The sequence below is a fragment of the Stenella coeruleoalba genome (genome assembly GCF_951394435.1).
Source record: "Stenella coeruleoalba genome assembly, chromosome: 7".
Lineage (NCBI taxonomy): Eukaryota > Metazoa > Chordata > Mammalia > Artiodactyla > Delphinidae > Stenella > Stenella coeruleoalba.
The window spans coordinates 74401389-74426059 of NC_137153.1; the positions used below are offsets into that span (position 1 = coordinate 74401389).

Below are 24671 nucleotides of genomic sequence, written 5' to 3' on the forward strand. Positions count from 1 at the left end.
GCCTGTGGAGAATCAGCTCAGGCAGTAACGCTGTTGTGGTGTCTTCTACTTGGGTTCTCAGTAGACAACGGCGGGGGCTATTTGGGAAGTAGACTGCTCTTAGTCCAGAGATGCATCTTTTATTGTGGTTTCTTGAAAGATCAGATCCTCAAAACTCTGGACTGAGCAGGAGAGGCAGCTGCCTCTTTTGTTATCTTCCTTCAGACCCACCAGAAAGATACTGCTTTAGCTTCTGGCTACCTTCCTAGGTTCCTTCTTTGAGCCTTCCTAGGATGTACACCAATGTCAAGGCCATGTCATACTTGACACAGGAGGCCCATGCGTCCCTACTGGATTCTTTCTACTACGTGGTGGACCAAACCAGCTGAGCTCCTACATTTGAGACTAGGAAGAAATTCTTTGCATCCCTTAGCTTTATCAGGTAAAAGCATGGCCAGTGGAGTCTGCATGCCTGGGTTCTAATCCTGGCTTTGCAACTAATTAGGTGGGTAACCTTGGACCATTTAACCTCTCTTGAGCCTCAGCTTCCTCATCTATAAAGTGGTATAACAATAGTACCTACCTTGTGGGCTTGTTGTGAGGATTCCATGCGTACGTGTATGGTTAAGCATTTAGCACCATTATAGCAACATTAGCAAACATCTACCATGTGCTAGGCACCAGTCTACGTTAGTTACATGCACACTTGTTACATAGTGTACATGTACCTGTGAGCTAGTAATAATAATAATGTCATTATTCCCATGTTAGAGGTTAAGAAACTGTGCCCAAGGTCCCACAGTGAGTAGGTGACAGGGCAGGATTCTGGCTCCAGAGCGCACACTCTTTACCCCTCTGCTGAAGCATTCAATGAAGATTTGGTATTACTACTACCAATGTTTCTGCTAATGATCAAAATATCATTTCCTATCCTTGAAGGGGTTCAGAGGCCAAAATTATGGTAAGTTCTTTAGGCAAGACAGTCATTTGATCCTGTCATAGAGGAAAGCAGACTCCTCCACTAATTTATATAAGGATCCTGAAACTGAAAGCAAACGTAGGACTTGAACTCAGTGAGTCAAAAGCAGTGAATGATTAATCAATCCAAAGAGTGGCCCGATGCATAGCCCCTGTTGTACTTGGGTCTGGGAATGTGCCTGCAAATAGATCTTTAGGAAGGACCTACTGAAGGAAATAGTGTTTATCTGGAGGAAAATCAATTCGCAGGGTGGTCCCACTTAGGATAATAATGCCAAGGCCTTTTGTCACCTGAGCAAAACCAATTTTTGTTTTTTCCCCAAACAGCTTCTTCTGGCTCGTCACAGTAATTGGTCAGGGTGGTGGGGAGGGTGGGGGGTATCCAGGAAGTCCTGTGGAGCTGTTGCCTTATGTCGCCAAAGCTCTGAAGCCTTGTTTGTCCCTTTAATAGCATGTGATGTTTTTAGACTTTGGATACAATCCAGTGGTAGTCATGCTGCTCCAGCAGGGGTTGCAGGAAGCTGTCCCATGCCCAGCTGCCCCATTCCCCCTACAGAACAAACCATCCATGCTCTATAATTATACCAGGAAGAGCTAATAAAAGCCTTCCATACAAACCCCAAAATTCAATTAGTGCTGTATTTGTGAGCCTGACCTCGAAGACAGATAAAGGCTTAGCTTCTGATCAGCACAACGGCTCCAGCTCAGTGGAGCCAGCTGCTCCCAAATCAGATTCCCTTTCCTTCTTCGTGTGCTAAGACTGCCGCATCACCTGTTGTTTATAAAGTGTCGCCTGTTTGGAAAATTCAGGGTGTCTTGCTTCTGAATTTCATTGGGTTGTTGAGTGCCGCTTACCTGGCTGAAGGATTCGAATCAGTCCCTTTAGTTATGTTATTTGTGCACAGAGAGGACACTTATTTTTTCTTGGCTGCACCATGAGGCATGTGGGACCTTATTAGTTCCCCGACCAGGGATCAAACCTGTGCCCCCTGCATTGGAAGCGCAGAGTCTTAACCACTGGACCGCCGGGGAAGTCCCCGAGAGGACACTTTTGTAATAACCTGGTCTCAATACTTAAATGAAAGTACCTGGTGGGAAGCTGACCTCAAGAGTTATTAAATCTTAAGCCATATCCATGGGAGAGGTGGATTAGGGGTTCTCCCCTCTGACAATAACTGAATAGTTTTTTTCTTACTGTCAGTTCCATGTCCTCTTCGTCTTTTTCCTTCGTGGGCTTCTCCGGTTCTTCTTGCTCCTTCTCTTGGAGGTGAATTTCCTGGGCCTGAGTCATATAGGGCATGTCATCTTTGTTCTTGAACTCCAAGCTGAGAATTGAAGGAGGAAGTAGAATTCCCAGAATTACCTAAAGTAATAATAATGATAATAATAATAATCACATTTAAAGGATTCAGATAAGGGTGGTTGCTTAGAATCAGAGAGCCTGGGGGGTGGGGTCTGTGTGTGTGTGATGTGAGGGTGTATGAGTGTTGGGTGTGCCCACAGTGGGGACCTGCATATCTGAATAACTAAGAACATCCATGCTAAGAGGGTCACTTCTGCCCACATGACTGGGAACTGTTAACTGTTAACTCACAGTAGCTCAGTCTGATCTTGGAGAAACAAAGCATCTTATCCAAATACATCTTATCCAATTAACACCTACTTTGCATGAGGGAAACAGAGGAAAAAGATTCTACCCAAGGCAAAAATGGGAAAAAATCCAGATTCCCATTGAGTCACTTGATGGCACTTTGTGAAGTCAGTTCATACTTACGTCCACTGGCATTTATTTATTAATATGCCAAGTGGAACTGATTATGTGTCACCTGGTTATCTCTGTAAAAAATACTGTCCTAAGTTGACCTTGAGAAAGTCCATGTAGGAAAACTGTATTCATTTTAGAGCATGCCCCAGCATTTGCTACTATCCGACAGAAACCCCCCCCACACACGTGGGCTCTGTATCACTATGAGAGTCCCTCTGCACAAATGCCCCAGGAGGCTCAGCACTGTATTTCTCTCATTATAAACCACATGCTTAAATCTCCACGTGATGACACTAAATTCATTGGCTTTTCTCATGAGAGGGCAATAATTTCATTCTCTATTTCCAGGGACCACGTTTCTGAATGATAATACTGACATCTGATTTGTGTTTCCTAAATCTTCTCTCACCTCTTCCCTCAGTCCTAAAATGGTTCTGTGTACAAGGCTTCTGAATACAACCCTCCCTGAAGAAAGTATACCAAGGTGAGGGGCTAAGAGAGGCCATGAAGGATAAGTAAAAATGATTCTCAAGTAATGAGGCAGGGACAGTCTGTGCTCGAGTGCCCAGGGACTTGAGAGCAGCTAAGGGAAAGGGGAGAGTGGTGACCCTGACTAAGGGTGCCTGGCAGGCCTGGGAACGCTCAGGTGGCATGCCTGGCAGTCTTCAGGGGACATGACACCCTGTCCTCAGAGCTGAGAGCCAGGCTTGGCATTGTTTGCAGTGTAGTGATGGAATGCCCATGACCCACTTCATGGAACCCTTCTGTGACTCTGGGCCAAGAGCCCACAGAAAGGGTGGTGTTGGGGAGGGTTGCTGGTTCAATCAGGGTGGCCTCAGCAGACTGCTCTGGTCTGGTGGCCCTTTTATTTTGGGCTGACCTCAGAGTTACCTAGAGCAGGTAGTTCTAGGTAAGTATAAGCCTGGCTGGCTTCAGTTGTAACAGCCACAGACTCTAAACAGATAAAGCATTTTAAAACATTCTTTCCATCTTCCCTTCCCATTTTTTTGGTCTTTTAAAAAATTCTCTCAGTTTAATGTTTTGCTTGTAAAACACTGAAGAAAACAAAAAATCAAAAGCCACTTATTATCCTATTTCTTATACTTTCAACCCCAGGGGTAACCACTACAAACAATTTACTGTGTATCCTTTCTATTTTTTTTAATAAAAAAATGAAGTTGTACAAATAGAACTATACAGGTACATGCTTTAAAAAAACCAAAGAAATGGACTCAGGCTCTACCTGTTGGTCTGCAACTTGTTTTCCTTCAATGAAAAATAGATCAGGATTATTTAGCAACATCTTTACATATAAATCTATCTCATTTTTATTTCATTTAAAAAATTTCTAAAGTACAGCTGATAAGAGCCAATGTCTCTTTATGGTGCCAAGGAGGGGCCAAGGCGTTCAGGCTCACATGGAGGTGAAAGGTTGCCTAAGTAAGTGTCTCCTGGTGCAGCATGGCTTGTGACAGAGCAAATGATACCTCCTATGGTACCCCTGTGTGACCACCACCTTGGATCTTCTGAGAATATTACTGTCTAGGCATGCCATCTCTAAAGGTTCTGATTTAGCAGAACTTGGGGTAGGCCCTCGTCTCTGTATTCAAAAAAACAACCCATTATACAGAAGATTCTGATGCACAGTTGGGGCTCAGAACCACCCTCCCGAGTTAAGAGAATGCCCACTACCACTGCAGATTTGGCTTGGAAAGCTCCCACCAGCCCTCTGGCCCTCATAGCCAACAGGGCCTTCTGGACTCACTGACCTTGAGGCCTGAGTTCTTGCGCATTCGGAGCCGACCCATCCACATGTCCGTGAGCAACATCTGGCTGCATGTGTGTGCGATGAAGTCACGGTGCTTGGCAGCTACTGCGAGCTGCAGGCATGTGGCGTTGCTCCAGTTCTTCAGCTCATACGTCAGCAGTTTCATGGCCAGCTGCTCATCCTGCTTGTAGGACTGGTCCAGGAGCTCCACGGCCAGTTGGCCAAAGTCCCTGAATGAGAGAATGTGAGGAACTGTCTTTTGGCCATCTTGGAGACTTAGATGATGAAAGTGGGGACCCACTGGCCAAGCCACAAAGGGTGGTTGCTGAGTGGTCTAGTTGTTCCTTATGGGGTCTAGTCTGTTCATTCATTCATTCAGCCAACACCCATTAAGCATCTACTGTGTGCCAGATACTATGTTTAGAACTGGGGGTGTAAGTCAAATGAAGCACAATCCCTGCACTCAAGGTCCCCAGTTCAAGGCATATGGATGTGGAAGGCAGACCCAAAACTCAGAGTGCAGTATGTCTTCTTAAATGTGACAGACCTCAGTTCAGAGCTGGGCCTTGTCAACCACAAATGTGTGATCTTGGACAGGTTACTTAAATTCTCTGAGTCTCATTTTCTTCAGGTGTAAAGTATGCATCATAAGGGACCTACCTCTTGAGGCAGTTGAGAGGATGAAATGAAATCTATGTATCTGTATGTACCTCTGTATCTAGCACTGTGCACTGTAAATGTTAACTGTTTGTGTCCGCCCTCTGTGTGCACCATTGGGTTGATTCTGTCTCCCCTTGAAGTATTGGATAGCTCAAAAAACCTGTATCTGGGGACCACCTTCCCTTCTTCTCCCCTGACCACGCCATTTGCTAGGCCGTCCAACCTGGAGTTGTGGTTCAGCTCCTGGGAGATGTCATCAACCATGTCGTTCTCGGAAGCCTCGTGGGCCATGGCTTTGCAGAGCTTACAGGCCACCAAGGCCTTGGCCATGGCCTCCTCGCCGTGCTGCCAGAAGAACAGGGCCATCTTCTGCCGCTTCATCAGGACGGCCCACACCATCAGCTCATGAAAAGGGAAAGGGAAGTGGTTGATCTCAGGGTCATCCAAGTCAATGTCCACCTCTTCTTCACGCTTCTTGGTTGTCTTTCTTCCTCGCCTCAAGGGAACATCATCCTGTAATTTTAGGGAAAAAACACAGAGATGGAGTTAGAAATGAATCCACTCAATTCAGTAAATAGTTCTTGTATGTCTACTACTGGCCCAGCTCTGGAATAGATACAGAAAAAATGGACTGTCTTTTCCTAGCTTCTATTCTAAAAGAACTCACAAGCCCCTGAATGCCTAACTTTAAAACAAGTTATAATAAATGAATAAGCACAGTCCTATGGGAACATGTCAGTGTTATACTTTAATTTTAGAACAGTATTTTTTAATGAGCTTTTTTTTTTTTAACTTTTGTCCATTCTTTTCCTCTACAAGTAGGGTTATTTGTACCTCATGATGGACAGCACTACCCTTTCCACTGAAAAGACAAGGACATCCTATACTTGCAATTGGATATACGATAATAACCACATGAACAGAAGATGGGAGACAGATAATCTTTCTTGAGTTTCTGAATACTTCATTAGATGCATTTGTGAAGAATTTCTGGTCTTTGGATCTGTTGCCATTTGTAAACTTCCATGAATAGATTTCACTTACTGGAATTTATATGCTTTCTTGGTTTTCAAGTCAGTATTTCAAATAGGATTTTTTTTTTTTTGTTTGCAATGCTAATATAACCCCATGATAGAATTTTCAAAGCTACTGTGACCTGCCCCCTCGACACTGGAAAAAATTTCACCTCCTTATTTTAGAATCATGTACTAAGCTCTACCACTGGAATGACCTTATATATATATATATATATTTTGAAATGTGTAATAAAGAGAATAAACAATTGACACTAATAATTTGAGCAAACACTTACCTCCATTCCCAGCAGTTTCAAGGCTTTGGGCTGTTAAAAAAAATGTTATGCACAAAGTTAGATTTCTTTATAGAGGTAAGAAAAGGATCCTAATGTATCTTAAACAGGTAATGGAACAAATCTATTGTACCACACAGCATGTATTCATTTCACTAAATAAAACACCACAGGGGAAACTCTTTATAGAAATTCTAAGAGAATTAGGGATTTAGTGATTTTGGTAAATTACAGAAAATTAGGAAACTGGAGAGGCATAATGAGATTGCCCGAGGGTAGAGCCTGCAGGTTTATAATCTCTTTTGTGGACCAAGATTTCTTCCATCATCCTAAAACCATCCCGCTAGGCCGACCTCTCCATGACATCAAGCACTTGAGTGAACAATGAGACAGTCAGTCAAACTATGAGATGTTTCCCAAACCTCTGAAAGACCTCTATTATCTGGAGACTTGGGATATTATTCAGAAATACTATATGTTGAGATGCTTCACGCTGGTTATCTCTCTTTGCTGCTGTCCAGTAGAGCAAGGGTGAGTGGGACCAGAGGGGCATGTGCTGATGGCAAAAGGCACTCATGGCATGGAAAGTGTAAGCACACACAGTAGCACCACCGGTGATGCTGGGGATGTGCAAAACAGGCACAGACCAAGACGGAAGAGAAGGCAACTCAGCAAATTATAGAACAAGATGGAACTCATACAGATAAAAATCTTTGGGGGGGTCCTCAATAATTTTTTATAAATAGATCCCAAGAGCAAAAACCTTGAAAAGTGATGTGGTAGATAATAAGATTATTTGAATATAATTACTATTCTCTGATCATTAAGGTTCACCTTTTTTTTTTTTTTTTTTTGCGGTACGCGGGCCTCTCTCTGTTGTGGCCTCTCCTGTTGCAGAGCACAGGCTTTGGACGCACAGGCTCAGCGGCCATGGCTCATGGGCCCAGCCGCTCCGTGGCATGTGGGATCTTCCCGGACCGGGGCACGAACCCGTGTCCCCTGCATCGGCAGGCAGACTCTCAACCACTGCACCACCAGGGAAGCCCAAGGTTCACTTTTTTTAAATGAGAAAAATTACTTTTTTAATATACAAAATGACTTATTTAGAAGTTGAGCATGTCATCTCAATTCATAGCATGTAGAAAAGCTAAAAAAGGTTCACTTTCAATGCCAGTTTCTGGTTTGAATTGGATCTAGTGAGGAAAAGAAAGAAGTGTAACACCCAGCATATTCCTTTTTTTCTTTTTTCAACAGATTTGACGGCAGAGGGAAGAAGAGGCAGGGCAATTGCCTTGTCATCTGATCTCCCCGTTGGAGATGACAAAGCAGCCGCACTCCAAATCTACTGCACACTAGTCCTCCCCAGAGTCCAGGAAATGGGATTTGCTGCCAGCCTCACCCTCTTGGGGCCAAAGAGATTGTGGTAGAGCGTCCGGAAGCGCTTTCGCGTGTAGTTGCAGCGATAAGCCCCTCCCATCAGGTACTCGATCACCAGGCCGATGTCTATCAGGCTGATTCTGTAGTCTGGGGGCAGGTTCCCCTATCACGGAAGAATGGAACAAACAGACACATCCAAAAGACAGCATGGTTTACTAGGGATTCTATTCCATGTGTTCTGTAACTATTTTAGAGTAAAATAATAATAATAATTAAAAAAGAAACATATGAATGTATTATTATTCTGGTTAATCAATTCACCTTAAAATAGATCCAACCGAAACCTGGATATTCTCGCTTGGAAAGAAGACATAAGTTAAATAAGAAGATGCAGTAATCGTCGGCAATAACAGAAAATCAAAATATTTATTCAAGTCTTCAGCTGGGGAGAAAAAAACACCAGTGTAGTAGAAAGAAACACAAGGCTAGATATGGCAAATTCTACCACTCCCAGCCACTAGGAACTATGTCCCCCAGATATTCTCCCTGGACCCCCTCGCTGCTCTGCCTCTGACCCAGGCCTGTTACTGTCCTCTTGCTGATCATTTATTTCTTCACACTCACTGAATGAAGACTCCTTCCAGAAGACAATTGTGATTACCAGGGACTGCATCAGGTGAAATATGCTGAGAGCTCAAATATCTTTTATACAAAACTTCTATTAAACTTTTTAAAAAATTGGCACCCTTTTAATAAAAGGACAGCAAGATGGATGTCATGACAAAGTCCTTTATGAACATCCCCTGTGTTTAAAGAGAAAGAGGGGTGAAATAAGAGAAGTTTTATCAACAGAATATTTATTTTCTCAGAATTAAAGAGGTTTTTCATATTTTCTTTTAGAGAACAGTGCTTCTTAAGGACCTAGAGCTATGGTATAAGTTTAATGTTGTACATATAGATGCAAAAACAAGCGTTTTTATTATTATCTGCTCATTACTGGTTTCTACTTCAAAAGGGAACTCTATAGGGTCTGAGAAAATCCTTATTTTGTTAGGTCAAGGAAGAATTAGTTCTGTTTGTGGGAAATTCTGAGCTCACAGTGAGTTCCAAGGGGTACAAATGATCAAGTCTCACTGTCTGGTTTAGTTCCCTGATGCAGAAGTGTGCTCTATACCATGAATGGCAGGGGTACCACACCGTGTTGGAAGCCTGGCACACTGCATTCTTAGATACATTTTGGATGGGCCTGAGGGCTTTGTCCACTTTGGGGTTTGTCTTTAATGGAGGATCCATCCAGGATGCTGTGTGAGATTCCTGCCACTTCACAGAAGTGGCTCATAATAGTGGTGGTTTTCCAACTTTGTGGCATCTGAACCATCTGAGGAACTTGGTGACAATGCAAAGGTCTGGACCCTATCCTGCTTCGAGTATGAGACTCTATGCACTTTATGAGCTGTCCAGGTGATTCTGAGGTCTACTAAGTAAAGTTCAGGTGGGATTACACAGCAGAATTGGGAAATTCATAGTATATGAAGATATCATTATCTCTAGGAAATTAGCTTATGTAGTTTTATTAACTGAAGGTAGGTTTTCAGTTATCCTTATCAGCTTTCCTATGGTCAACAGCAATCACTTGAAAGGGATTCAGGATTACAGGTGGCCCACTGTATCCTGCCATCAAACCTATAACTTCATATTTTTAATTGTTTTATTTATCTTTGTATTCCCAATGCCTGGTGTATGGTAGGCATTCAATTTTTTTTTTTTTTTTGGTCAAAAATGTGAATAAGTAAAACACTGAAATTAATCAATGTATTTGGGATCAAGCCTCAGTTTGGGGTTCTTCAGTATTATGTTCTCAGTAACAACTAACTAGTTACAGTTTATGAGTCACTCCTGGGTGGGAAAGCCCCAGCTATCCTCTGGTTATCAAGAAAGACCAATTGTCTGACTTCTTTAAAAGGGAACTTAGAGAAAGATTTATTTTAAGGTAGTAACTTTTTATGTATTGTCCTTTCCATAAACATTAAACTGAATCTAAAAATATTACCTGTGCAACACTTTTTCTCCATTATTTTGGGCAGGTTAACAAGACTGCGCTTTCTGTATTGTCTGGCTCTTACTGGACGGTTAGGCGAGGCTATTATTTCACGAGTAGAAGAGCCCCAGAGCTTCTCTGGGCACATCTCGGTCAGCCTCATCTCCTGTGCATTTGGCTCCTACACGGATGACCTCCAGAGGAGGCTCACCCGATCGGTGCTATTTTCCTTGGCACTGTGAAGCTGGCAGGGGGAAGAGTACTGGCTGCGAGTCAGTTGCTCTGGACTCTGTCCATCCTTCACAAATCATCCACTTTCCCTCAAGGCCTCAGTTTTCTTCCCAGTAAAAGGGGCTAAACTCCATGCCCTTTACGGTTTGTATTGCTCAAGTACCAGGTTTCAGAAAAATCCCCAAAAGGTTTATTGTGATGCTACTGAACAACAATCATAGTGGGTCTATGAATTTGTGCCTATTTTTAGTCTTGTAACAATTTTCCAAATTTAAAACGTGGGTAATAGTGAGCCTAACACCTGTATATTTCCTTTTGAGAAACGTATGTGTGAACATCAGTTTGAATTCTAAGAACAAGAACCAATATTGCCTGAAGACCAATAGTGAATGGCAATATTTATGCTTTTGAGGTCTCTGTAAGCGTGGGTTGTCAGGAAAGTGGTAATAGTAAAATCCAAAATAAACAAAAATTTTAGAGGGGCAACACTTTTTACAAATGTTCTGCAAACACTGGCAACATTGTTTTGCAAAATTTTATGCAAATTCATAAAGGGCTGATAGGCTTACATACTACCAAAGAAGGTGTTAGAATCTTCTTTTCCTAGAAATTTCTTATATAAAGCTTGATTATTTTGGAGTGATTTTTGTATGATCTGGTCTGAAGTAGGAGAAAAGATTCTGTGACCATTCTGGGTTACTGAGCTTTGAGTGATGGCCTGAAAGGAACTGGCCTGATTTCTGTTTGACTACAAGGGGGCGATGGTCACCTAATACAAGGCAATGAGGGTTCTCTCTCTGTACTTCAATTCATGCTCTGAAAACAGGCAATGTGGACATAGTTACTTCTAAGGTCCTGTCTGTTTCTAAAGGTCCAGTTGTTTGATCACTACATGGAAGGCTGCTCTTATTTCTATGCTGCCAGGTCACTGGCCAAAGACCCCTGTCCAGAGCTTCCAGAGTTGATGCAGTTTCTAATAATCTGCTGGAATTTGGTTAGTAGAGATGGAGGTTTAGAGAAAAGAGAGGGTAAAGGGTTAGACAGGGATGGGCTTGTGCTCGTAACATCCACCTCCTTTAAAAAAAAGCAGAGAAAAATGCCTCCTCATATTCCACAAGTAATGTCCAAAAGCCTCTGGAGGAGTCTTCCTTTGCTTGTCTCCTTTTCGAATAGGAAGTCAATATACTGCAGTAATATTCATTCTGCCTGCTGTTTCTGTTATTCCCTGCTCCCCGTTTTTGGTAATTACTTTGGTAACTGGTAAAATCAGGACACTTATTTCCCATTTCATGCCTTAACAACACATAGCAAGCCACAGGATTCAAATAATTTGATCCACAGAGTGAAATAGAGAGGCTTGGATCTATGGGTAAGTAAATTTTACAACTTGAAAACATTGTCTCCTTTTTTTTCATGCCATGAGATACTACTCTGAGGCTAAATTTTAATCCATGCCATGCCTAAGGATGTCTTTTAATTAAAAGAATAACTTAAATTCACTTATTAGATCTGCTCTTCTAAATGCACTCTGTTTTTCAGATGTCAGCTCATGATATCACTATCAGATTTCAGCTGTTTAGGAAACTTTTTTTTTCTTTGAAACTCATAACAAGCCTTCAAAGAATACTGTTTCCTTCTGATGTATGCAAGGTATAAAATGATAGCTGGTTGTAAGATTTACCAAGGGAGAGTGGGGAAAAGACCAACCTGGTGAAAATTCATGGGAAAAGAGGACATTCCCTCAGTGTTTGGCATGGCAGTAGACTGGGCAACCAATCTTTTAAAAATTAAGAATTTTGAAAATTTGCATGAATTCAGCAGATGGAGTTATGAAAATGTCCTTTTTTTCCCCAAAGTGTGTCCGACATGCTTTTTCTTTAAAATTCGGCAAAGCTCTGGGTCTTGATTCCCATATAACTGAATTTTAAGTTATCATAATTTCACCACTACTCTTACATAATACTCAAATATCACCCTTCTTTGGTGGGGAGGGATAATTGAGGCAATCTGAAGTATTAGTACATTTAAGAAAGAAAAACTACTACTTTAAAACATACAGAGGCACAAATTGAGCAGACAGTTAGCTACTAAAATGGCAAGTTAGATTTCATGGAAAAGCGGACAGACTCAGGCCACTCTGGTTTAATATGAGAGCATTGGTACATCCAATGGATTTATGCACAAGAAAGGTTCAGGGAACTGGGTTGGCTGATATTTTAAATTTCTGATTGATACTAACTCTACCTCATTGCTCCTAGATTGCTCCCTTCATATAAATTATTTAAGGTTTTGAAACTAGCTTGGGAGTAATTCTCCACGTTCAGTTCTGTTGGTTTCAAAGGATAGTTGGACTTGGAGATACGCTGGTTAACTTAATGATGGTCTGATAACTCCTAAATGCATTCTCTGGGTTCATTAGTTATTTACATTTTATTTTACAGACATATTATCAAACACTACGTTTAAGGTCCCGAACTGTGTTTCTAATTTTTGAACAGCATTCATTTCATACTAGGGCTTATCACTTACTGATTAATTTTTGTCATAGATTAAATCAATTAACATGTACATAAAGTCCTATAACCATAAAGCACAAAGCACATGCTAATTATTATGTTCCTTAATTTTGAAAACTGTTTAAACTGCCCAAGATTTTCTTAGCATTTTAAACCTAGATTTGTAGATTTTGCATATCTTATTGGCATAAACTGTGAGGAAGATGTTTACCAATATTAATTTCTCTCTCATTCACTTCTTAAAAAAAACACAAACAAAAAATCCTCATTTTTAGCTACTTTCATCCATAAAACATAGACACTTACAGCTCCTTTGGCTACCATTGTTATTCTTTCTTGCTCTCCAATAGTCAGACACTCACCTTTATCATAGAAATAAATGGAGTCTGCATTTCCTGCCCCTATTTCTTCCCAAGGGAAGAAACTAAACATAGGCTTTTGTTTCTCCCAACCATATTGGCAGTCTCTTTTCTCAAGAAAAAGGATAAATTTTTCCTAAGCCATTTCAGTACTATCCTGAATGATTTGTTATTTTTTCCCCGCTACTAAGTTAGTAAGTAGATGAATCCTCATATAACTATATTCTTGCTCTAGTATTTGGATCACACTTGAAAGAAAAATAAAACTGCTCCTAACTGATAGTCCTCCCAAATTCTTACCATCCTGTCCTGTCTTGTTAGTCTATATTATTTTTGAGGTATACCTTTAGCTAAGAAGTTAAAGAAAACCCTACCTTAAAAATACTCTACATGCCTTCCACTAAATGTAAGAGGCAGCTAATGGAACTTCAGAAAAAAGAAAATGATATGCAAAGCAAAGTCCTACGAGGAAGAGAACCTATTAGGAGGGATTTCAATCATTTATATTCATTAAAATCTAACTGCAAAAATCTCTTTGAAAATCAGGCAAGACATTGAGAAGCTTGGTGATGGAGGTAGATGAGTGACTTTATATGAAGGCTTGGCCTGCCCAGTGGCTGGGACTAAGGGACAAAGGCACACAGCTGTCTCTTCAGAAAGCCTCATAATTCCTTCAGTGACACAGACTAGATTAAGGTGAGGGGGATATTTTACTTATTATTTTAGAAAACCTCAAAACATTTTGAGTTTTGAACATGAGCAACAAGTACCTTGGCAAAGAATACATGCTTGGTGTGTACATCTAATCTTCTGAGATACTTCTGTTTAGTTACCAGGAAATTTTACGCCAAGATAAATTAAACAAAATAGGAAGACTTGAGGAAAAGAGAAGTGGGTTTGTTGAGGGCAGGTATGTTTATGGCTTGAAATGAGGCAGACCATGCAAAGGTGTGATCTTGGTAAAATATACAGATGGCATAGCATCTATTTCCCTTGCTTTGAAAGAACTACAGGCTTCACTCACTCACACGGATGAGAAATTTTTCAGTAAGGTTGTGCAGAGGTGGGAGTAAAGTTCCCAAGGCCCTACAGAAGGAGGTTTTTTAGTACTCTTTACTCATTATTAGCAAAGGTCCAGCTGGTTAATAGGTACATTATAATCAGCCCCAGGGCCTTTTGAAGGAAAAATTAGTAAGCGGCTACAGGACACCTAAAGGGTAGTTCTAGCCTATGACTTCCTATGAGATGAAGGAATGGCACTCTACTTTTTACCTCGCTTTGTAGCTTTCTCCGAGTATGTCCTATGGAATTTGGCAAAGAATTGCTAACAACTGGTAGGTGGATATACCTGTGTATGTGTGTGCGTGTGTACATGTGTATGTGGTAGGGGAAGCGTCACCATTTATTTTATCCTTTGGTGTTAAAACATCACTTTCTGGGAACCCTGCCAAGCGTTCAGAACTGAAGCTACCTCGGAAAGAGATTTTATGGGGCAGAACAAGCACTTGGTTAAGATGAGATGTAACCTCCCTTTGCCTCATTTTTCTCATCTATAAATGGGAATAACACCATATAGTAAAAAAAAATAAAATAATAACTCTACTTCATATATTTGTTGTGAAGATGAAATGAGCTAAGACACATAGAAGGATTAGTGTCACATACCTAGTCATCACTAAATCCTAGGTACCATTACTTATGATTATGATTATTAAAGGATTTGAGTTCTAATTCTAGCTCCTTACCAACCACTCAGTACAGATCTCACCTCCTTGTGTTTCAACCTCCTCATTTTTAAATTGGGCATAAATCTACTAGATCCAAACCAACTGGCTTTTTCCCCCATCAAATTTGATGATGAATGTGAAAAAATATATTGGAGAAAATAAAGTGTTAGCAGAATGGAATGTATATATATGTTGTAGTCTCTGTTTCTCTGAGACTTTTTGAGCTACGCTTACTATATGCTCTGTGTCATGCTAGATGTGGCGGTGATACACTGTATCAGGAGCTAGTAAATAAATATACCTTTCATGGTCAGTTGGATAGCATGGAAACGAGTTCCCCAAATAGTGAGGAGCACATGAAAAAATACAGGTAATGGCATAAATCCACAAGGCATGGGGGGAAAGCCTAGGGTTCCACTACCCGAAAGCATTATGTCCAATGAAAGCATCTAAAACCATGGAGACTGGCGATAATACTGCAGCTGCATCATAAGCAGAGATGTCAAAGTTAAAAGACATACACGCACACTGTGTCCTGAAATGAGGGGGTCTGGCAGGGACAGGAATACTCTGGCAGCTCATGCAAAACAGGCACTTTCTAATCACAGGAAGCAGTCAAGACAGGGCCTCCGACCTGCAGTCGCGAGGGTTCTTACCTTTTTGACATCCCTGACCAAGTGGTACAATGTGTTTGAGGGCCCATGTCTCTGAAAACAATAAAGAAGAATCAAATGGTTTTGCTAGTCAGGGGCTCTCATTGGCAAGGCAACAAGGATCTGGAAGGAAGGGTTCTGGCTGGCGGAGGGGAAGTTCATTAAGATGAACCTTGTTCTAGTTGCTCAGTTGTACCTGTCTTTTCTAAACAAACACAGTGGCAGGTTTTTGGATTGTGGCTCCTCAAGAAAAAGCATTTGAGGTTCTAGATTCAAACTTTGCAAAGGAGGCCATCAACTCTGTTGACAGCTGGGCCAAAACATCATTCAAGAGGCTAGCTGTGCAGCAGGGGGAGACAAAAGGGCCAGTTTACTGCATCAGAAGTATAATTTGGCACACTGCCAATCACAACTTGTTTATTACCCATAATGAATGAGAAACTGGCTAAAGCAGGGTTTGGCAGACTTTTTCTGTAAATAGCTAGATGGTTAGTATCTTAGACTTCATGGGCCATACAGTCTTCATCGCAACTGTTCAACTCTGCCATTGTGCAAAAGATCCTTACCGTTGCTTAAGGTAAGAATAAAGTGAAGTGGTTTGCCATTCTCTTGTCTTTCAGGAACAGGAATATCAGATGAAACACAGGATGCCTAGTTAAATCTGAATTCCAGACAGCCAATGAATAACTTCTTTTTTTGTTTTAATTTTCATTCATTTTATTAATTCTTAATGTTGAACTTTTATTTGTCATATTGATGGCCTTTTTTTTTTTTTTTAATCTGTTTTTATTTTTGGCTGTGTTGGGTCTTTGTTGCTGTGTGCAGGCTTTCTCTAGTTGCAGCAAGTGGTGGCTACTCTTTGTTGCGGTGCATGGGCTTCTCACTGTCATGGCTTCTTTTGCTGCAGAGCATGGGCTCTAGGCACACTGGCTTCAGTACTTGTGGCACGCGGGCTCTAGAGCGCAGGCTCAGTAGTTGTGGTGCACGGGCTTAGTTGCTCCGCAGCATATGGGATCTTCCTGGGCCAGGGATCGAACCCCTGTCCCCTGCATTGGAAGGTGGATTCTTAACCACTGCGCCACCAGGGAAGCCCTGATGGCCTATTTTGTATTTCTTTTTAGTATTCATGTATTTTTTATGTATCAAATTAAAAGTTTTAAATGTAACTATCTCTCTTAATCTTTTGATTTACAGCTTCTTTTGCTTTTATGTTTCCTCATCTTTTTTAAATTGAGGTATAATTGACATATATTAGTTCCAGGTGTACAACATAGTGATTCGATATTTGTATATGAGGCAAAATGATCATTACAATAAGTCTATTTAATATCTCTCACCATACATAGTTCTTAGATTTTTTTCTTGTGATAAGGACCTTAAAGATCTACTCTCTCAGCAACTTTCAAATATGCAATACAATATTATTAACTATAGTCACTGTGCTGTATATTACATCCTCATGACATTTATTTTATAAATAAATTTGGAATTTTGTACATTTTGACCAATAACAATGAATAATTTTGAGTATGTCTTGTGCAATATGTGAGACATACTAAAACTTATTTGTTCTTTATCTGAAATTCAAACCTAACTGGGAATTCTGTATTTTTGTTTGCTGAATCTGGTGACCGTATTGGAAGATCTTGAACAGTGATGGCAAATCCTTAAGCACTGTTGGAACACATTCAAGTATTCAAGACAATCCCTGTGTACCGCCTCAACTACTGGTCCCTTCAGGCGGACATACTCATCAGAACTCTTTTTCCACTGAGGGATGCAGTATTGTGTAGGGATTAAACATGCAAACTCTGGAGTCAGAATGCCTGGCTCCAAACCTGACCCTGCTGCTTACCAGCTGTGACCATGGGCAAGCTGCTTAACTGTGACTCAGTCTTACTATCTATAAAATGAGGATAATACTACCACTTATCTGGTAGGGCTGTTGTGAGGATTAAATGATGAAATGTTTATAAAACTATTAAAATAGTGCTTAGAAAATGCTAGCTATTCTTATCACTGAGGCCATTCACTGTTCCATAATCCTTTTCAACAGAGTACTCTAGGGAATGCTGATTAGACTTGACTGGAGTGATGAAATCTATTGGCCTTTCTTGATCTATAACTTTCCTACTTACTTCTTTCCAATCATTGGAATAAATCACTCTACTCCCTTGATTCTCTAATTTATATGAAGGTCATTCAACTCTGTGTTTTCATTTATTTATTTTACTGAAAACCCCATTATTATTTTTCCCCAGTTTTATTGAGATAAAATTGACATGTAACATTGTGTAAGTTTAAGGTGTACAATGTGATGATTTGATGCTCGTCAATATTGTGAAATGTCTACCACAATAAGGTTAGTTAACATATCCTTCACCTCACTTAATAATCATTTTGCTGTTGTTATGGTGAGAACATTAAAGCTCTGATCTCATATTAACTTGCAAGTATACAATATAGTACTGTTAACTACAGTCACAATGCTGTATATTAGATCCCTGAAACATATTCATCTTATAACTGAAAGTTTGTACCCTTTGGCCAACATCTCCCCATTTCCCCCGCCCCTCGGCCCCAATTTTTTTGAGGAACCTCCATATTGTTTCCTATATTTTGTTCCCTTGTCTAATATTAGTTAACTGTATATGCATGAGTTTATTGCTGGGCTCTTGATTCTGTTCCATTGGTCTATGTGTCTGTTTTTATGCTGATACCATACTATTTCGATTACTGTATCTTTGTGATATAGTTTGAAATCAAGAAGTGTGATGTCTCCACCTTTGTTCTTCTTTCTCATGACTTCTTTGGCTATTCAGGGTCTTTGGTGTTTCAGTGCAAATTTTAGGAATTTTTTTTCTATTTCTGTGAAAAATGCCACCAGAATTGCATTGAATCTATAGATGGTTTTGGGTAGCATGAACATTTTAACAATATTAACACTTCCAGTTCATGAACATGAGATATCTTTCCATTTATTTGTGCCTTCTTCAATTTCTTTTATCAATGTCATAGTTTTTGATATATAGATCTTTCACTTCTTTGGTTAAGTTTATTCCTAAGTATTTTATTGTTTTTGGTGCTGTTGTAAATGGAATTGTTTTATTTCTTTTTCAGATAGTTCATTGTTAGCATACATAAATGCAATTGATTTTTGTATGCTGCTTCTGTATACTGAAACTTACTGAATTTATTAGTTCTAATAGATTTTTTGGTGGAGTCTTTAGGATTTTCTGTATACAAGATGCTGTTATCAGCAAACAGAGACAATCTTCTTTCTTCCTTTTCAATTTGGATAAAAATTTTTTATTGCTTTTTCTCCTTTTATTTTGGCCTAATTTCTCTGGCTACGACTTCCAGTACCATGTTGAATAGGAGTGGTAAGAGTGGGCACAATTTTCTTGTTCCTGATCTCAGAAGGAAAGCTTTCAATCTGTCACCATTGAGTATGATGTTAGCTATGGGTTTGTCATATATGGCCTTTATTACATTGAGGTGTGTTACTTTTATACTCAATTTGTTGAGAGTTTTTACCATGAAAGGATGTTGAATTTTGTCAAATATATTTTCTGCATCCACTGAGATGATCATGATTTTTGTCTTTCATTCTACTAATGTGATGTATCACATTTATTAATTTGTATATGTTGAACCATCCTTGCATCTAGGAAGACTCCCACTTGATCATGGTATACCATCTTTTTAATGTGCTTCAATTTGGTTTGCTAGTATTTTGTTGAGAATTTTTGCATCTATATTCATCAGGAATATTGACCTGTAGTTTTCTTTTCTTGCAGTGTCCTTATCTGGCTTTGCTATTATGGTAATTCTGGCCTCCTAAAATAAGTTTGGGAACATTCCCTCTTCTTCAATTTTTTTTGAAGAATTGGAAAAGAATTGGAGTTAATTCTTTAAATGTTTGGTAGAATTCACCTGTGAAGCCATCTGGTCCTGGGCTTTTCTTTGTTGGGAGGTTTTTGATTCCTGATTCAATCTCCTTACTTGCTATTGGTCCACATGCAGCCTTGGCTGATGGAGTGTACTCATGTAGCTGCAGGGTCTTGCAGTTCTAGGGTCTTGCATTTCCACAGCCGTGGCGGTGTGTGTCAGGCCAGCAGTGTACAGGTGCACAGCCAGAGGTGCTAGCTTTCAGAGTGTGCACAGCAGTGGAGGTCAGCCATGGGGGTCTAGGCTGGGTTCTTGCAATCGTGTAGCCACAGAGGCCTGGGCTGGCTGCTGGTGTGGACCCCAGGCGCCAGCAGGGGTGAGGGGAGAGGGAGTGGTGAGGGGCTTGTGTGACTGGTGTCTATGAGCGCAAGTATCTGTAGAGCAAAAGCCAGTGAAATCTGCAGGGCTCTGTGGCAGCTGTGCTGGCTATTGGTTTCTTCACTGGTGAAAAATGCCGGGGTCCTCTGCAGAGCAGGTCCCTGGGAACCGTGGTTACTCAGCCTTCAGCCTGGCTCATACTGTGTTGCTAGCTATCACAGTACGTCTCAGCTTTGCAGGTCTCTGGGCGGGGTGAAACCGAAGTGTGTCCTTTGTGCAGTGCCCTGAAAGGCTCACTGGCTCTCTTTTCCAGTGAGGGGAACTATTTCTAGCTGAGGAGCTTCCTCTTGGCACAGAGCTGTGCTGGCCTCAGGGGACAGGGTGATACAGACACAATGAAGCTGTTCTTCCTCTCCTTTTTGTGTGGTTATTTTCAGATATTTTTTGTTCCACTGTTTTGCTGAAGTTTCTTAATTGAACTCCTGAGCTCTCCTAGAGCTGTCTTTGTCTGTGGATAGCTGTCTAATTGTGGATCTTTGTCGGGGGTGGGGGGGGCGGGGATAGAGGCTGGGTCTACCACTCTGCCATTCTGGCCTATTATTACTGAAAGTCTTAGTATCCGGAACTGAGAAAAATCTGCAGAGAAAACAGAAACGTGGGGTCATTCCGCTAACTTGTTTTCTACTTCCAGCAGTGGGAATGTTACAGAGCCAGGGTGGCACCAGCTAATACCTATCACTGGCTGGGGACAGGCCAACAAGCTCCATCTCATTAGTGCTGTGGGTGGTGGGACAAAGAGGCACTGTGACAAATGAGGGGAAAACAGTTTCTGAGAAAGAAGCTTTGGTTCAGTACTGGCTTCTTTCTTTACTTAGAAATTCTGTTATCTTGAATAAGCCAATTCTCTTCTTGGCCTCAGTTTCCTCATCTGTAAAATGGGGGAAAACAATATCTACTCTTTAAACTTCATTGTATGTTAGTGAGTATCAGCTCAGAGCTGATGTACTTAACTCACTGGATACTCTCAACAACTTCATAAAGAGTAGGTTTTCTTTTGATTACTTCTTGGTATCCCTAGTGAATGAATTAACAAATCATTATAAAACAAAACAAAAAAAATCTTTCTGGGTAACTCCAAACAAGAGGTTTTTACATTTTATCCTATTATAGTGGAATGAATGAACTTCATAGCTCTGAGGATAACAAGATGGTGCAGGATAGTTAATCAGCCTCCTTTGATGCTTGGAGTTAAATCAATCCTCCTCTGCTGATTGCCTCAAACACCCTCTGGGCTTACAGAATAAAGTGTGTTCTAATTTCCAGAGCCGTATGCTTTTGTGTAAGAACCTGAGAACATTACCTTTTGGTGATCACGTAACTTTCTGCTTCTTAGATGCTGACAACTGAGCAGTTAAAACAAGTGGATTCTTGGTGACTTGGTGTTTGTTGTCTATACAGGTCTAAGGGAGCATTTGTGGAAAATGATCCATGCATTTGGAGGGGAGGGCAGGGACTCACAGACATGTGGGGGGCAGGAGAAGGTAAAACAAACACACACAAAAAGTAGAGAAAATAAAATGTGCCTTAGCTTGGTCCTACCGTATTGTACAATTCCTCTAGTCTGGAGATGGTGAGAAAACGGTGCATGCTTACTCCATTCTCTATGAGTAATTTCACAAAATCCACTCTGTCCAGAACTAGGGCATCCAACATGGCTTGCTCCAGAGACCCCACCTGCAAATCAAGTCAGAGTTAGTCTGACCCAGGGTCTAAGGATGTAGTTCTCTGGCATTCTCCTGAATAGTTTAGAAATGGATGCCTTTGACATCTGGTAAACCTTCAGCACCCCCAAGAACATGCTAGCAAGAGTTTCCCAAACCCACTTCTGGGACAGTCACACTCTCTCCTATGTTTTGGGGCTTGTCTTTGCAAACAGAACACAAGGATCTCTAGTTCCAAAAGCTAATTCTTCCTTGAATCTCTTTTTTTGTTCTAGATTCTGAGAAGGTGCAAGGGTTTACAAGGCTTTCCCTCTTCCAACTCTCTGACCAAACTTCTACAAAACCAGTGAAGTGCCAAAGTGAGTACTTTACTGTCTTCACTGTCATCTTCCTTAGGTTCTAAATTGGACTCCTGGCTGACCTGAGAGGAGGGATCCTAGTAAACAGACCAGAAAGAAGGCTGCTCTTTTTTTTTTTTAGTTAAGTGATACTACCTTGTCTCCACCTCGCCCATTTCTACACAGAGGCCCAGTAACTATTTAGGTCATTTGGTCTGTTTACTAGGGTTTTATTTAACTTCTTTCACAAAAACTTCCCAGTGTCCAGATCCCTTGACAAATCTTTCCACACTAGCAATTCATTTGCACTAAATGAAGCCAGGGTTTCAATCCTAGGCAGAAGCTCTCTGGGGCAGAGGAAGGGTTAAAAAAGATCTGTACATGAAGGTGTTGCCCTGCAGTGATTCCAGGCACAGAAATCAAATCCCAGACTGTTGGCTGCCTCCTGGGCATACAAGCATACACCACCCAATGGCCAATTTTCCAAGTTTTTATTTTTGGTAGAGCCAGTTGACGGAAACAAACCAAGAACAGTTATATAAAGCTTTCGTTGACTCTGTATTGTTCTTGGGTTCAGGGAGGACCTGTGCTCAGCCTCCAGGACCAGATGGCACCGGCACGTGGAAGCCTGCTAATTCTGTATCCTAAGGTGCGACCCAGCCCCACACCAGCATGGGGTGCCGCCACATGGCAGCAGAAACCTCCGGGACAACCAGAAACAAACTGCTAACTCTGCTCCTTACTTAGTTTTAATGAACACAATTTTGTCTTATATATATATTTTCAGGCATATAAAAGAAATGGCATTAGTTGCAGCTAAACATAGCTATCAAAGGCCACTCAGAGAGATGGAAATGTTTGGAACATTTGGAGCTGTGCTTTGTCATATCTTCCACCAGATGACAGTGTTTTCCTAAATATAAGAAAGGAAGCTGAGAATGAGGACAGCTACAAAGGAACATTTCCACCCTAAAGAAAAAGCAGCGGTTTCCTGAGCCGCTCTCAGAGATTCCTTAAACAAATACCCTTGCCCAAGCAAGTGGGCTTTTCAGGGGTGACAACATATACTCTACCGGCCACTGTTGCCCATAAATAAAGATCTGGCTGCGGGCGATGTCGACTCTGTTCCAGGCTAAAGCTAAGCTCAGTTGGTCTGGGGCCGAGGCATTGGCTCCTGTGTGTAGATAAGTAGGAGAGAAGAATGAGAGAGAGAAAACAGCACTCAGTTATTATACCAAGAAGACCCACTCCATCGCTCTCCCATCCACCCCCTCTTCCTGGAGAGCAGACTTGGCTGTACAGCAGGGGTTCTCATACTTGGCCCTACTGCCATTTTGAGCAGGATAATTATCATGTCCTATATATTGTAGAATATTTAGCAGCATCTCAGGACCCAGTAGATGCCAACAGCACTCTCCCACCAAGCCATGACAACCAAAAATATCTCCAGACATTGCCAAACGCCCCCAGGAGTGAAGGGAGACAATATTAACCCAACTGCTGCTCTACAGCTTTGCTAGTCAAGGTGTGGTTCACAGGGCAGCAGCGGCAGCATCACCTGGGCACTTATTAGAAAGGCAGAATCCCAGGCCCCACCCCAGACCTACTAAATCAGAATCTGTATTTCAACAAGATCCCAGGTGATTCCTATACATGTTGAAGTTTGAGAAGCCTGCTCTACAACACATTTTGTTTCTGCTGGCCAATCACTGGTTTCAAGGCATCATTTGAATTATATATTGCATGGTGATGGTGCCCTTGTCAAGAAAGTGAGCCAGCTTTAACACTCTATTGAAAAAGTTAAGAAGATCTTTTAAGACAAAGGCAAACAAGTGGCTGAGGTTTACTTTGATTTGTGAGTAGAAACCACTGAACAATTTTTCAGTTTCCCATTATTCTCCAGACTCTGTCACTAGATCTGCACTGTCTACGTGTGGCTATTTAAATCTAAACTAATTAAAATTAAATTAAAACTTTAATTCCTCACTCATAGTAGCCACATTTCAAGTGCTCAATAGTCGCATGTGGCTGGTGGCCTTTGAATTGGACAGTGCAAGTACAGAACAGTTCCATCATCACAGAGATGGTTTATTAGGACAGAGCTGGTCTAAATCAACGTATCCTGTCCATAAATGCAACCTGCCAAGCAGCGGGATGTGAGATTGAGAATGAAGAGAAAAATGGGCTACAGTCAGAGGATCTGAGTCTGCCATTTCACTGCTGTGTGGCACTGGACCTCTCTAAGCCACTGTTTTATCATCTGTAAAATGGGGACAATAAAAGTTATCCTGTTGCGCTTCCCTGGTGGCGCAGTGGTTGAGAGTCCACCTGCCGATGCAGGGGACGCGGGTTTGTGCCCCGGTCCGGGAAGATCCCACACGCCGCGGAGCGGCTGGGCCCGTGAGCCATGGCCGCTGAGCCTGCGCATCCGGAGCCTGTGCTCTGCAACGGGAGAGGCCACAACAGTGAGAGGCCCGCGTACCGCAAAAAATAATAATAATAATAAAGTTATCCTGTTTACCCAGCTGAGATGTGAGACTGAAATGGGATTATATAAATGAACTCACACGTGAACAGGGTTATTTCAATTCATCAATATCCTTGGTGCACTGAGCAAGACACATCCCTAAATATTTGCCAGACTTCATGCTGCTGGATGTCCCACCTCCAGGGGAGCAGGATAAAGAGATGACACTCTGTCCTGCATCAGATGTTTTCAAATGGCAAAGTATTAGGCACATCCACATGTTATCATATGTAATGTCCCAAATAATCCTGGGCATTTGGTCTTACTGTCTCCATTTGACAGATGATACTGAGGTCCAGAGAGGTTAAAGATCAAACAGCTACTAACAGAGGGTAAACAGAATAAGCATTCATTATGCCAGAGGTGAGATTCAGACTCAGTGCGTTTTCCCTTCATTTTGTCCCTGCTGATTCCGATGTTTGTGAAGGAAGGAGGGATGGAAAATGCTGATGCTGC

General features: G+C 41.4%; 1 protein-coding gene across 12 annotated transcripts in view; it reads right to left on the reverse strand.

Annotated features, from left to right (window-relative positions):
* Positions 1 to 24671, reverse strand: part of TRPM3 (transient receptor potential cation channel subfamily M member 3) — a 1004761-nt gene that overhangs the window by 83146 nt on the left and 896944 nt on the right. For 9 of the 12 annotated variants that reach the window (XR_013829197.1, XM_079927590.1, XM_079927588.1 and 6 more), the window contains 9 exons: positions 22762 to 22862; positions 21229 to 21363; positions 15364 to 15414; positions 8158 to 8193; positions 7859 to 7999; positions 6463 to 6492; positions 5374 to 5663; positions 4492 to 4720; positions 2153 to 2320 (listed from right to left, as the gene is read on the reverse strand). Coding sequence is in view for 11 of the 12 variants with exons in the window: in XM_079927590.1 (XP_079783716.1) it covers positions 2153 to 2320; positions 4492 to 4720; positions 5374 to 5663; positions 6463 to 6492; positions 7859 to 7999; positions 8158 to 8193; positions 15364 to 15414; positions 21229 to 21363; positions 22762 to 22862 (1181 nt within the window). In the remaining variant the exon portion in view is untranslated. The remainder of the gene's footprint in view (positions 1 to 2152; positions 2321 to 4491; positions 4721 to 5373; positions 5664 to 6462; positions 6493 to 7858; positions 8000 to 8157; positions 8194 to 15363; positions 15415 to 21228; positions 21364 to 22761; positions 22863 to 24671) is intronic. The other 3 variants (XM_079927589.1, XM_079927586.1, XM_079927587.1) reach the window with 1 other exon arrangement.